The 14,030-nt window shown below is 48.7% G+C and overlaps 1 protein-coding gene across 1 annotated transcript; it reads right to left on the reverse strand.

Annotated features, from left to right (window-relative positions):
* Window positions 1–10,609: 10,609 nt before the first annotated feature.
* LOC117194869 (pollen-specific leucine-rich repeat extensin-like protein 2) lies at window positions 10,610–12,427 on the reverse strand. Its single transcript, XM_033399334.1, has 3 exons — window positions 12,080–12,427; window positions 10,965–12,017; window positions 10,610–10,615 (listed from the first exon to the last, which is right to left on the reverse strand). Exons 1-3 carry the CDS (start codon window positions 12,425–12,427, stop codon window positions 10,610–10,612), a joined length of 1,407 nt encoding a protein of 468 aa, XP_033255225.1.
* Window positions 12,428–14,030: the final 1,603 nt, after the last annotated feature.

The raw sequence follows: 14,030 nt of genomic DNA on the forward strand, positions 1-14,030 counted from the left end.
TCTTCTTCTTTCCCAACTATCACGCATTCCACAATACCTGACAAGTGGCAACGCCATTAATGACCCAAAAATACCACGCAAATTAGAACTCGGACTACTTTCATCTCACTCAATATTGGGGTGAGTGAAAGTGGAACCGGGGGTGAGAGCACCGGTAAATGACGATCGGCGATCGGGCCTTTCGAGTTGAGGGGGAGAGTATGAGAGTTGGCGGGAATTTGAGAGTTCCACCATGAACCTCGTCCGCCACTCTCATCTCGTCCACCCGCTCGTTTTCTTTTTTTGTGGTGTCTGTCGTGTGCCGTGCCGTGCCGTGTCCCCGCTGACATGACAAAAAGTCCCTTCCTCCCCCCGACCACCGCCACTACTACTATCGACAAGCTTTCTGCTCCCCAATAAATGTCATTAATTTTAAACGCCAATAAATAACATTAACTTATAAAAACACAAACCTAACGAGAGACAAACTGTGTAAAGATACAGAAAGTGCCAATAAATACATTAAACACAAACACACACACACAAGAGACTTTTCAATAAGGGAAAACAACAAACAGACAGCAAATCGCCAATACACAAACTAACAACAACTATGACGAGAGGAATGGCCAGACGAGGATCGAACAGACGCCACAGCGACGGCGGCAGAGCGGCCCGCAGAGGCGCCCTAGCAGCAGCAGCAGCCAACAACACCAACACCAACACCAACACCGCCAATAGCAGCACCAGCAGCAGAGCCCTCGGCGCAGGCGCCAACACCAACGACGATGCCAATGTAGAGCGCCGACGCCACAGCGACGGTGGCTGCATCAGCAGCAGCAACAAAAACGCCAACACAGACTGCACCGATCGTGAGTACGCAGATGCCGCCAATACACACACAGACACAGCCATTCCCGCCACTTGCATTGCCTTGCACGGCGAGTTCGGGCATCAGCCTGTGGAGGACAGAGGATTGAGGATCCTCATCCAAGGTCTTCCCCATTCCACGCCCTCTGACTGGTTCCGGGACTGCATGCAGGCCGAGGGGTACACGGTCCGGTATACTCGGGCGATCACCGATCGATTCGATCGCAGCCGTCAATTCAACCTCTTTGAGGCTGAGATAGCCCCCAAACCGGACCGTGGCCAATACGAGGGATTGAAGCTGCGACGCCTGGGTGGGAGGCCCGTCACAGTTGAGAGACTTCCGTGACCCTGCCCAGTGCCATCGATGTCAGGTGTTTGGCCACACCCGCGCATACTGTAGACGAGCTGCTGTCTGCATGAAATGCGCGGGTGGACACCTGACGACGGAGTGCAGCAAGCCGAGGAACGTCGCTTCCAAATGCGCCAACTGCCAGGGCGCCCACATCAGCGCCTACAAGGGCTGCAGCGCCTACAAGGCAGCCAGGCAGCGGTCAATAGAAAATCCTGAATTGCAATCGCAAATTCCACAGCTCAGATACACGGCACTAACATCTTTATTCTACTAAAATATTTTCTTCAGACATCTATACAGTTCACGCCGTCATTTCTTGGTAGACCAATCCCTACTCAGTCGAATTGAAATCTCCATTACAAAAGCTGACTACACGTCTACACGATATACCGAATTTTCTAATTAACAGGCTAATGGATGTATTAACAGAGCTTAACCGTGAAGCACGAAGGTTACTCCAACCGTTCGGAATTATCCTCATTATACGATTATACGATTATTTCCATCGTATCTTTTCTACACTTTTCCGATTATAACACGTCGTTTCGTCTTCGGCCCCACGTTGGGCGCCATTTTATAATGTTACGGCTACGGGCTGGTTAAATCTTGTTGGCAATGCAGCCTCAGCAGGAAAGGGAATCGGGGCTAGTGCAGTATACTGCGCTCTGGGCTCAGCTCGCCGGATGTGGTCGGGGTCTTTCCTATCCCTATACTTCCTGGTTCTCGCCATATTATAAAAATTTAAGTGCACTGACCCAGAATCTACTTTGATCAAAACAAAAAAAAACAAATGTAATCAATCCCCGGTCGGCATAGATGGCAAGAAGGAATCCGGTAGTCGCGTATTTAATTTAGTGATCCTAGGTGTAGGAGATCACTAGTTCCTCTATAACCTCCCTACCTTCGGCAATGCGTGGAACGATGTTGGCATGGCCCCTAACGTAACTACCGCGCATTATTACACTCGATGCATCATTGGCATTATGTACTTAGACAGAATGGTTGTTATTTATTCCAAATTCATGTCAATTCAAAATAGTTCGATTAATCAAGATTCAAAAGATTCATATATAACAAAAGGTTCATTAACTTAAGATATAAAATACAATTCATAGCAAACTGAGCCTTTTTACTCACGAAGGTCAACATTTCCATTCAATACGAAACTAATGATCATTACCAAATTCAAACACTTTCCTTGACGAGCTCGTTGGGCCCAATGAACTGCTTCGGTAGCTGCGGAACAATATTAATTATATAAAATAGTAAAGAATTAAAGAATGATATTTTGGCCGACATTGCCAGAGTGAATCAAGGCTTAACATTGAGTGGATTAGGAAAGGACTTAAGACATATGATAAAGAAATTAATTCTATAGGAAAGATATTCCTTAATATAACTGTATATGTTTATATGATTTTACATTTAAAGTCAAATTTAATTGAAGTGCAAACACAAGAATGCAAGCAAAAGAAAAGAACAAGACAAAGCAAAGAGAATGTCGATGATCAAATTAATGCACGTTTATATGTGTGTGCATACGCACGCATATGTCCGAATTCTCTTCGAACGAAAGCTCGCTCTTGGCGTGTGAGCTATCACGCTCTCCCTTTCATTACGCTGCACCGCTGCTATACCCTGCTATTTCGCGGGTATGTTCGTACTCACGAATCGATGATCACATGTTGTCCACGACACAGGTCACCCTAGATTCCGATTCCTGATCTTGTATTCACATCTTCTGCACAATTTTAGCTGACATAAATTTCCACTTTAATTCCTAGGCGTTGTCGATTCCGCATCAAGGATGTTGAGTTGCATCTCGCAAGATACGCTTAGAGGGCATTCAAAAGTCGATACAGATCGTCCGTACAACGGAAACGCTGGTAATTCGAAGCGGCCAAAAATAAGACACTGGAGGTTGCGTGGGGGGGTTAGGCGTGAGAGCGCCAAAGCACGGCAGACCTCCAGTGACCAAGAGATTCTTCTTTTTCTCTACGTAGCACTTTGCACTTTCACCACACAATATAGCTTGATCTTGCTTTTTAGTCGATTCTCCGCCGACTTGCAGTTATGTAATTTGGTATGTATTATGTAATACAGGGACACGTGAACTTCCACTAGAGTTTGCCACTATTGGCACAGGCACAACCGAAGTGTTTTGGGAGAAAAATGGAATTGATCCGCGTGTTCACCGTCGCTGTCGGCTTAAGCGGCATAGACGAGCTTTAACGGGACCCTTCCATGGAATTCGGTCTCGAGAGACGAAAAAGAACATTCGAGCAATTAAAGCTCCATATTCGAAGTAGCTGTTTTTAAAGCCTTGGTGTTCTGCTTTATATCTGGGAAATTATTAGGGAATTTAATCTGGGTTTGCTTCACTGGCCACTACACTCTCCACCACCAGATTATGTCCCGGAGTGATCGACAGGGATCGTAATCGAAAGGAAAAGAAGGACAGTGAATTAGCGGGTTTGAATATCCTTTACGTGGTATACTCCCATTTTCTTTCCTTTCTCGTTCGATAATTCGTAATAAACAGGACTTAGCTTTTTCGTTACTGTTGCTGTCACAAACCTCTGCGCTAATTTATGGCTGAATTGTTTAGACGCGTTGCTTTGGGATAAATTGCGAACGTAAACCTGATCTCCGACGTTGAATTGTATGTTTCTACTCCTCAAATTGTATACCCTCGCGTTGGTTGCATGAGCCTTTGCATTGTTGACCTTTGCTGCATACCTTGCCAACTGCAGAGCATCGGGGTAATTAACTCTAGAATCATCTGATAGCAAGTTAAGTTTCCTGAGCAATTCGTAATCCTTGCCATTCAAAATCATGTTTTGCCCAAACGTAAGGAAGTAAGGAGAATATCCGGTGGTTGTATGTAGACTGGATCGAATAGCACCGTTAATCTCATTCAGTCGTTGATCCCAGGTAGTGTGATCTTTCCCCACGTACGCACGGATCGCCGCCAAAACCGATCGGTTTAAGCGCTCGCTTGCATTCGCTAGAGGCGAATAAAAAGCGGTACAAATATGTTTAATTGAAAATCGAGTTAGAAAAGCCTCAAAGAATCCTGATCGAAATTGAGAACCATTGTCCGTTAAGATGGATTCCGGCACTCCAAAAGTAAAGAAAATGGAATTTTCTAAGTACTCGCAAATCTTTCCGGAAGTGAATCGTTTCAATGGACAGAGGAAATGGAATTTTGTATAATGATCCACGATTATTAATAATCCGATATTCCCTGCCTTTGAACGAGGGTATGGACCTAACAGATCCATGTAGAGTCGTTGAAACGGTCTCTCTGATTGCATTGGCTTTCCCAATGGTGGTCGTAATACTATATTGGGACTTTTGGTCTGTTTACAAATGACACAATTATTCACATACTCTCGGATTTGAACCAACATCTTGGGCCAGAACAGGTATCTCTTAAGTTTTTCAACGGTTTTACCCATCCCGCCATGTGATGCGCTAGGAGAATCATGGGCTTGTTTGATAACACTACTGACTAGGCCAGAGGGTACCCATAATTTCCACGACTGGTGGTCAGATTCAGAATCTCCAATCGAAGCTTCGGTGCGTTTGTATACATAGCCATCTGATATTTTTAAATCTTGAAGTTTCTCTTGGTTCTGCTGAATGCGTTCAATTAAATCAAGATATTCCAACGAAGTGAAATGCTCGGACTCTAAATCGATGATCGGCCCTAGATCTATAAACTCATCTACTGACGATTCATTTTGCCTTGACAGAGTGTCAGCAATAACATTTTGTGAACCCTTCCGGTGTTCAATGCGAAAATCAAAACCCTGTAACTGTATAGCCCATCGCGCGAGCCTTCCAGACAAATCCTTTTGTCGCATCAACCACTGCAATGCTGCATTGTCGGTTATTACTAAGAATTCCTGGCCTTCTATGTAAGCTCGAAATTTCTTAATTCCCTTAATAACTGCTAGACATTCTAGTTCTGTAACGGAATAATTCCGTTGAGCTTTGGATAACTTAACCGACATGTATCCAATTGGCATTTCGAAGCCTTCTTTATTCTCTTGAGCTAGGACGCACCCGAGACCAAAAGAACTAGCATCACACAATAAGATCAATTTCTTAGAAAAATCAGGAGTTCTGAGGATTGGAGCTAATGTTAATCTTCGTTTCAATTCTTCAAAAGCATTGGTTGCGGTTTCATTCCATATTAAGGAAGTATTCTGTTTCTTAAGCATCTCGGTCAAACAGGAATGGTGAAATTGATGTGGACACGGTGTCGTGGCAAACAATTGATCTTTCTCAAGTTAATCGTGGCAAATGCGACAAAAGCCATGCTGATTTAATGCAGTTTCAAAGCTATTATCTTTACTGGCCATATTTCCTCTTAATTTTTTTTTTTTTTTTTTCAATCAGCTAATATGTTTAACTCCTCTCTTCTGCCTCTATGATTATTGAATTAAATGGATATTAAAGGTTTCTATTAGACTATGTCTGATACTCGTCGGGAACTCAAAGTTTCTCTAAGACCCGCCATTCCAAGTACCGAACAAGTCATGTTCCTATAAAGTTGAAAGTGGTCGTGCGTCTGGTTGGGTCGATCAATACAAAATCCTGAATTGCAATCGCAAATTCCACAGCTCAGATACACGGCACTAACATCTTTATTCTACTAAAATATTTTCTTCAGACATCTATACAGTTCACGCCGTCATTTCTTGGTAGAGCAATCCCTACTCAGTCGAATTGAAATCTCCATTCCAAAAGCTGACTACACGTCTACACGATATACCGAATTTTCTAATTAACAGGCTAATGGATGTATTAACAGAGCTTAACCGTGAAGCACGAAGGTTACTCCAACCGTTCGGAATTATCCTCATCTGGAAATAATCGTATCTTTTCTACACTTTTCCGATTATAGCACGTCGTTTCGTCTTCGGACCCACGTTGGGCGCCATTTTATAATGTTACGGCTACGGGCTGGTTAAATCTTGTTGGCAATGCAGCCTCAGCAGGAAAGGGAATCGGGGTTAGTGCACTATACTGCGCTCTGGGCTCAGCTCGCCGGATGTGGTCGGGGTCTTTCCTATCCCTATACTTCCTGGTTCTCGCCATATTATACAAATTTAAGTGCACTGACACATAATCTACTTTGATCAAAACAAAAAAAAACCAAATGTAATCAATCCCCGGTCGGCATAGATGGCAAGAAGGAATCCGGTAGTCGCGTATTTAATTTAGTGATCCTAGGTGTAGGAGATCACTAGTTCCTCTATAACCTCCCTACCTTCGGCAATGCGTGGAACGATGTTGGCATGGCCCCTAACGTAACTACCGCGCATTATTACACTCGATGCATCATTGGCATTATGTACTTAGACAGAATGGTTGTTATTTATTCCAAATTCATGGCAATTCAAAATAGTTCGATTAATCAAGATTCAAAAGATTCATATATAACAAAAGGTTCATTAACTTAAGATATAAAATACAATTCATAGCAAACTGAGCCTTTTTACTCACGAAGGTCAACATTTCCATTCAATACGAAACTAATGATCATTACCAAATTCAAACACTTTCCTTGACGAGCTCGTTGGGCCCAATGAACTGCTTCAGTAGCTGTGGAACAATATTAATTATATAAAATAGTAAAGAATTAAAGAATGATATTTTGGCCGACATTGCCAGAGTGAATCAAGGCTTAACATTGAGTGGATTAGGAAAGGACTTAAGACATATGATAAAGAAATTAATTCTATAGGAAAGATATTCCTTAATATAACTGTATATGTTTATATAATTTTACATTTGAAGTCAAATTTAATTGAAGTGCAAACACAAGAATGCAAGCAAAGGAAAAGAACAAGACAAAGCAAAGAGAATGTCGATTTCCACTTTAATTCCTAGGCGTTGTCGATTCCGCATCAAGGATGTTGAGTTGCATCTCGCAAGATACGCTTATAGGGCATTCAAAGGTCGATACAGATCGTCCGTACAACGGAAACGCTGGTAATTCGAAGCGGCCAAAAATAAGACACTGGAGGTTGCGTGGGTGGGTTAGGCGTGAGAGCGCCAAAGCACGGCAGACCTCCAGTGACCAAGAGATTCTGTAGATTCGGAATTCAGTGAATGTACCAAACCTGCTTTCCTCTATAATCACCTTCTTTTTCTCTACGTAGCACTTTGCACTTTCACCACACAATACAGCTTGATCTAGCTTTTTAGTCGATTCTCCGCCGACTTGCAGTTATGTAATTTGGTATGTATTATGTAATACAGGGACACGTGAACTTCCACTAGAGTTTGGCACTATTGGCATAGGCACAACCGAAGTGGTTTGGGAGAAAAATGGAATTGATCCGCGTGTTCACCGTCGCTGTTGGCTTAAGCGGCATAGACGAGTTTTAACGGGACCCTTCCATGGAATTCGGTCTCGAGAGACGAAAAAGAACATTCGAGCAATTAAAGCTCCATATTCGAAGTAGCTGTTTTTAAAGCCTTGGTGTTCGAACTAATCAAGTTGGCGCGTGATTTGAATCTGCTTTATATCTGGGAAATTATTGGGGAATTTAATCTGGTTTGCTTCACTGGCCACTACACAGCAGCCTCAGCTACTACGGCAACAGCCACAGCCAATGCAGCAGCCAATACAGCAGCAACAGCCAGCACATCGTCTCCAGCAGCCATCACAACGTCACCAGCAGCCACTACAGCGACAGTTGCAGCAGCAGCCACCCACACAGCCACTCCACCCACAGCCGCAGCAGCAACGCCAACGCGGTCCGGGTCGGCAGCATCGACAACAGCTACAGCATCGCGACCAACATCCCCAGCCATCGACCAGGGGGCGCCAATACCAGAGGGTCCAGCCGATGCAGCCGATCCCAAATCGTGCTCCGGAGCCACGCCAACCCCAGCTACAGCAGCAGCCAGGCGCCCAGTGCGATGGGAGCTGTGCCCATATCCTGAAAAGAGATGCCAGAAGAATTAGAGAGCTGGAAGAAAAACTGGCAGCAATTTCAACAAAACTGACAAACCTGCTGCAGGCAAGGGACGAGAGCACGGGAGGAGTGCCGCCACAACGGACAACAACAGCAGCAGCAGCATCCACACAGCCATCACCACGACCAGCACCAAATACGCACCATGACGCCGCAGCCATATCGGACTCCGAATCCGATATGGACTGCGAAGCAATTGACGACGAAGATGACGACGAATGGACCGACCACGATCCATTCGACGAGCTGGAGGGTCTGGGCCAAGTGTGGAGGGCCCAAATCGCCAGCGCACGCGAAAGCATGCGATCGGGCGGCGCCCATTGATGTGCCCAATCGTCGATCCAGAGGCCAGCCACTGCAACAAAGAAAAATACGTCAATACGGACAACAAAGAAAGACTGCCAAAACACACAAAATCCACACTTACCTGCCAATCACCAGACAGAGCTGACCAACAAGAAGCTGCCTCGCCACCAACATTGACAATTTCCTGCCAATTGGGCGGAAAAGGAGGCCTCTTTCTGATGACGCTGCCACCACACCATCACAATGACGTCACGCAAATACCTGCTCACAGCTGCCATTCCAAACGACGACGCAGATGCTGGCGCCTGTTGCCGCTCCACTGGGTCACCCCCGTCTCTCATGCCAATTATGTGAGGGCGGGATGGCCTGGTGTTGAGCCGCCGGACGCCAGCAAATCCTGAAAAAGGAAGAAGAAAAAGGAGAATCATGAACGAGGCTGCCAATAAAAAACACAAATACTCACCTGCAAACGTCTCCTATGCCAACACAAACCAGACAAGGGTAGCCAGCAACAACATCCAAATCGACGACAGGCACCTGCAAATAAACACAAATTAAAATCACACGCTAAAACGAACACCTCCTCATCTGGGTGGCCGGACCAGCAGCCACTCAAAAATCACAACTTAAACCGACGACGAACGTGGCCGAAGAGGCCAGGCCAATACTACTGACAATGCATCCTGGGTGGCCGGACCAGCAGCCACTCGGATGCGGCCAACAATTAAAATCGACAACGTATCCTGGTGACCGGACAAGTTCGCCACTTGGATGCGGCCAATATCATGATTCGTTGGCATCACTTTTCGATGTCAACGCCAGCACAACGACAATGCAGTTTGGTGGCCGGACCAGTGCCAGTCGAGTGCAGCAGCCAACACCAACCAATGACAGATGCAACGTGGGCGAGCGGACCAGAGCCGCTCGTCAATGAACACCTTTGCCCACGATGCACGCCATCTCCAAGTCCAGCCATCGCCACCAAAGATCCCAGGTAGTGCCACTAATTCCTGCACAGGGGGACAGCGGAGCCGGCCGGTATGCGGCGCAATGTTCTGCATTGCGTTTGCCATGCCGGCCGGTGCTTTGTTGTAGTTGTCCTCCTGTTAAAAATAAATGATATTTAAGTATGTTTATTGTTGTGTAAATGTATTGTAATTATTGTTTGTTTTACCTTGTATATATCTCTGTAGTTTTGTAGTCCTTAATTGTTGTAATTGTAGATAGATTGTCCCTAGCTGTAATGTAATTTAATTAATTTTAGTTATTTATTTTAGCTGTAATGTCTCCTCTTCCAGGCTGAGGTAAGCTCAGTCCTGTCCAGGGGTCTTCCTACAAGACATTTGTAGTTCGCAGGAACTCCGAAAGGGGGGGTCGGCTCGTCTTACTGGGCGGACGTGAGGGTCGAGAAGAAAGGCGCGAAGCGAGGCACACCCGCGTGGGTCGAGAGAGAGGCGGACGCAGGGCGAGGCACACCTGCGTGGGTCGGGAAAGAGTGGTCACAGGGCGAGTCACACCTGTGTGGGTCGAGAGAGGGGCGCAGGGCGTGTCACACCTGCGTGAGGGGGGGGGGGGGGGGGTTTCGAGGATTGATCGGGGGTTAGTGGAGGTGAGTGTGGCTCGCTGGCGAGTAGTTGTTGGTGACCGGGGAGGGGTTTGGATCCCCAAAAATGACTTACACGGGGTTGGTTCTCGTTACAATAATGATTTATTTGCTTGCTGGTTAAACAGCTAATTTGTTACATTGAATATTTTTTTGTTGTTTCGTCACGTTCCCGGAAGGATTCTTAACTTGTATCTTAGTTGTCACGCGGGACAACGTCTATACTCGGCCCGGGTCTCTGCGTAAGTGAAGTCTGCTCGGCGCTTGCGCGCTCGGGAAAACTTCGCTGCCGCCGATGTCTAACTTATCAGTATCTACGTGTCTTCGTCTTCGTCGGCTTCGGATTGGCTGCCGCTTCGTGGAGCGTCCCGAAGCCGTGAAGGGAAGGGGCGGGGGGTCTTATCGGCTAGTCTGTGCTTCGGGAGCTTAAGTTTAGAGGTGGGGGTAATGTGTTGGCCCGATGGGGAGTTGTCGCCGGCTAACGGTTCGTGTCTCGGGAGCTTATGGCTAAACGCGTGGCAATGTGTTGGTGTGGGGGGCGTTCTTACCGGCTAATTGTCAGTGCTTCGGGAGCTTTTCGTTAGAGGTGGGGGTAATGTGTTGGTACGAGAATGTGGGATTGGCTGTCGTGAAACGGTAGGCGAAACGATATGGGGAATGAGTTTCTTTATTGGTGGTACATTTATCGTATGCATTCTCTGTTCTTAAGGCTAAGTTACGATATATTTAAGGGAAACTGGATATATAAAAAGGGGAAAAATGAGGCGGTGACGATCCCGCGATGTAGCGCGCTATGACGAACCTTCTTAAGGTTCGTTACACCCCCCCTTTCTTCCGAGAGGAGGTCGACGCAGACAGGCGCGGCCCGGGATCGCTTGTGGACCCGGTAGCACTGATCCCAGGACCAGCTTCGGAAACGGAGCCTCTCCGCTTCCAGCAGCCGCTGGTGTATCTCCTCGATGAGGTCCGCCGGTAGGGCCCGGCCTGGGATGTTCACCTGCCAATCTGCCGGCGCGATTACCCACTGGTTGGGCTGGTTCAGCTCTTCGATCAGGGAGAAGTCCGCTGGACTTTGCCCCTCCCGCGTAGATTCGTCTTGAAGAAATCGTAGTATTTCATCCAAGTCGCAGTCCACCAGCAACTCGTCTTGTCCTTCCCACTCCCCAGTTTGGGGGGTCGGCGCCGTCTCCTCCGCAACGGGTTGTTTTACCCTCCGTAGGGTCATGGTGGGGTACCCGCTGTCCGGCCCCGTTTCCCACTGCTCCTCCGGTTCGGTCAGCTCCGCTTGTCGAACCGGAGCGGCGTTTCCCTCTTCTGTAGCCCCGGTGGGCCATTCAGTGGGAGGGCCTTGCGCTGCCTCCGCGTGGGGCGCTTCGGCGTGCGTTGGTGTGGTCGCCGCTGACTCTTCTGGGGGATTGGGGCATCGGGGAGGATCCGATGCGGGCGTTGGCGGTCGCGCTTCGGCGTGCGGGGGCGTGGCCGCCGCCGACTCTTCGGGAGGATTGGGGCATCGGGGAGGATCCGATGCGGGCGTTGGCGGTCGCGCTTCGGCGTGCGGGGGGCTTGCCCTGGCTGGGGCGGCCGGTTCGGAGCGGTAGTCGATTGGTTCCGCGGCTTCTCGGAATGTCCTGAAGAACGCGTTGACATTCCGGCCGGGAGGGACAAAGACGTCTACGGACATCTGGTGGTTACGCGTGACGCGTAACCCCCATGGCGTGACCGTGTGGTGAAAGGTCTCTGTTTCGGCTATGAATTGCCGACCGTAGGGTTCCTCCTCTTCGCTCTCCCCGTCGTCGTAGTACGCGTTGTATGGTTTCGGTGTGTAACGCTCCAGCCCCCTCTCGGGGCGGTAAATGCCACGGCCGGTTCGGGGATCGCGGCGCTGGTGATAACCGGCATCTTCAAACTCCTGTTCGAACATCGGCGCGTATGATGGCGTCTCTGGTTCCGGGAAGCTGTGCTGGCTAGAACCGGCATCTCCGGGCGCGGCTCGTCGTTTATACGGCGGCGGCGACCACAGGTTCTCTCGACGGAACCCGGATGGTCGGCGGGACAACAGCGGGGGCTGTCTCGGGGACCCTCGTGGTCGGCTGCCCCTGCCTCGTCGGCGTCTAGCTCCATATCTGCGTACATGTCCCCATCGGAGGTGTGGGGTTCTTCGGCTACTCCTGGCTTCGGGGCGGCTTCCTCGTCCGCCTTGGCAGCGGACTCCGCTTCCTCGGCGTCGGAGAAATCCGTGAGGTCTACGACTTCGGGTGACTCTGCTGATGCAGCGGCTCTCTGGTGCGCCTTAGCTGGGGTGTTCTCGGTGGCGTTCATGGCTGGTTCTTCGGTGCGTAGAGTTCGGGGAGGGGAGAGTGTCTATTTTCTATTTAATCTATATTAATCTTCTTAATTCTAGTGCCTCCCAGGGGGCGTGACGAAAACTTACATTGTTTTGTTTCTGGTATAGTAGGGTTTTATCAAAATCGCCTTGCTCGCTCGGCGTTCGGAATCTGACTTATTTCTTGTATTTCTAACGTCATGCATTTCCCTCCGCTGACAGCGCGACTCACGGGCGCCGGCTCCCGTGAGTCGCGCTGTCAGCGGGCTTGCAATTCTGTAATCTAAGCTATGGTAAATGGATCCGTGGGACGATTATGGACGTTTGGGGCATGGGTTTATGAATGTGTGTAATGAGTGTGATGCATGAATCTGCCGAATTGACATTTATATATTTTGTTTTCGTTCTTTCTTTATTTTATTTTTTTTTTTTTTTTGATATTTCATTTTCGTCGTCTTTTCCCTTCGTAACTTTCGTTTTACGGGCAGCGCAGCTATGCGTCGCACGCGGGCTCCGATCGGATTTCGGGCGCCGATGGGCCAGGTGTAGGGCCAGCTCTTATCGCTGGGCTCGGCCGGCCTCTGGGCATGTATCGCCGCGGGAATGCTCTGCCGGGGGCAACAGTACCGTGCGCCGTCTCTGTTGTTCTGGCCGGTTCGTCATTGGCCGGGGGTTACGGGGGGCGGCCTCCACGTCTCGTGCTGTATGCTCGTTCCGAAGGCCTTGGGATTTGAGGCGGCGGTATAGCACCCAGATGATGGCGCAGAGAGGGATGGCGACGACGAGGGTGAACAAATAGGAGCCGGCGCTCCTTATCGTCACCGTCTCGTTCAGGTCGTCGATGTAGTTTGAATTTTGTAGGCTTAACTCCCGTAGGAACGGCAAGCTTAGCTTTTCCTTGTGTGCCGTTACGTTTATTCGAGTCATCGCCGGTACCACCGCCTTTCTTTTGGAGTCGCCGAGGTGATTCACGTACCAGGTCCCGTTAAACGAGACCCGGTGGGAATACGTAACTAGGTACGATCCCGAGTTTGCTTGGGGGGCCCCCGCCTCATCTACAACGGTGAACCTTGCGTCGTTGACGATGATGGTGCCGTGGTCCACCACGACGATCGGATCCAAGTGACCGGGCGAAGTCGCGCAGTGCGCGACGGACCCGGTCACCATCTGCTGAGCGCAGGTGATCCCCTCGCGTTCTCTGCAAAACGTAGCGCCGATGGTGGCTTCGCAATCCCCGATGCTAAGGGTTTGGGGCCCGCATTCTGCCACGATGTCTCCCTCGCTGAAATAGAGTATCTTGTTCTGATGTTGGACCGGGAAAATAAGCATTTTCCTACAGACCAGCTTCGGTTGGGGAAACTTGATGAGAAAGTGGAGTAGGTCTGCGCTCTGGAAGACGCTAATGTTTGACACTTCTAGTAGCTCCACTAGGCTGATGTTAGCGAGGTGTTGCTCGCCCAATTCCTTAATGTCAGCGCCGTCCAGAAGGGCGGGTGATCCGTGATCCGGCTGATCACGTTGATCTTGGCAAGGGTTAAGGCCAGGATGAGGTCTTCCAGATCCGTTATAATGATCCTGTTCCGGGCTATTATGGCTTCG

Source organism: Drosophila miranda, assembly GCF_003369915.1.
Source record: "Drosophila miranda strain MSH22 chromosome Y unlocalized genomic scaffold, D.miranda_PacBio2.1 Contig_Y3_pilon, whole genome shotgun sequence".
Lineage (NCBI taxonomy): Eukaryota > Metazoa > Arthropoda > Insecta > Diptera > Drosophilidae > Drosophila > Drosophila miranda.

What these genes read in the sequence shown, in the direction of transcription:
- LOC117194869 (XM_033399334.1), bottom strand. Translation starts at nt 12,427, where the DNA reads ATGAACGCCACCGAGAACACCCCAGCTAAGGCGCACCAGAGAGCCGCT. An exon ending in AGCCGCGCCCGGAGATGCCG is followed by an intron (nt 12,018 to 12,079) that starts GTTCTAGCCAGC and finishes ATGTTCGAACAG; the next exon opens with GAGTTTGAAGATGCCGGTTA.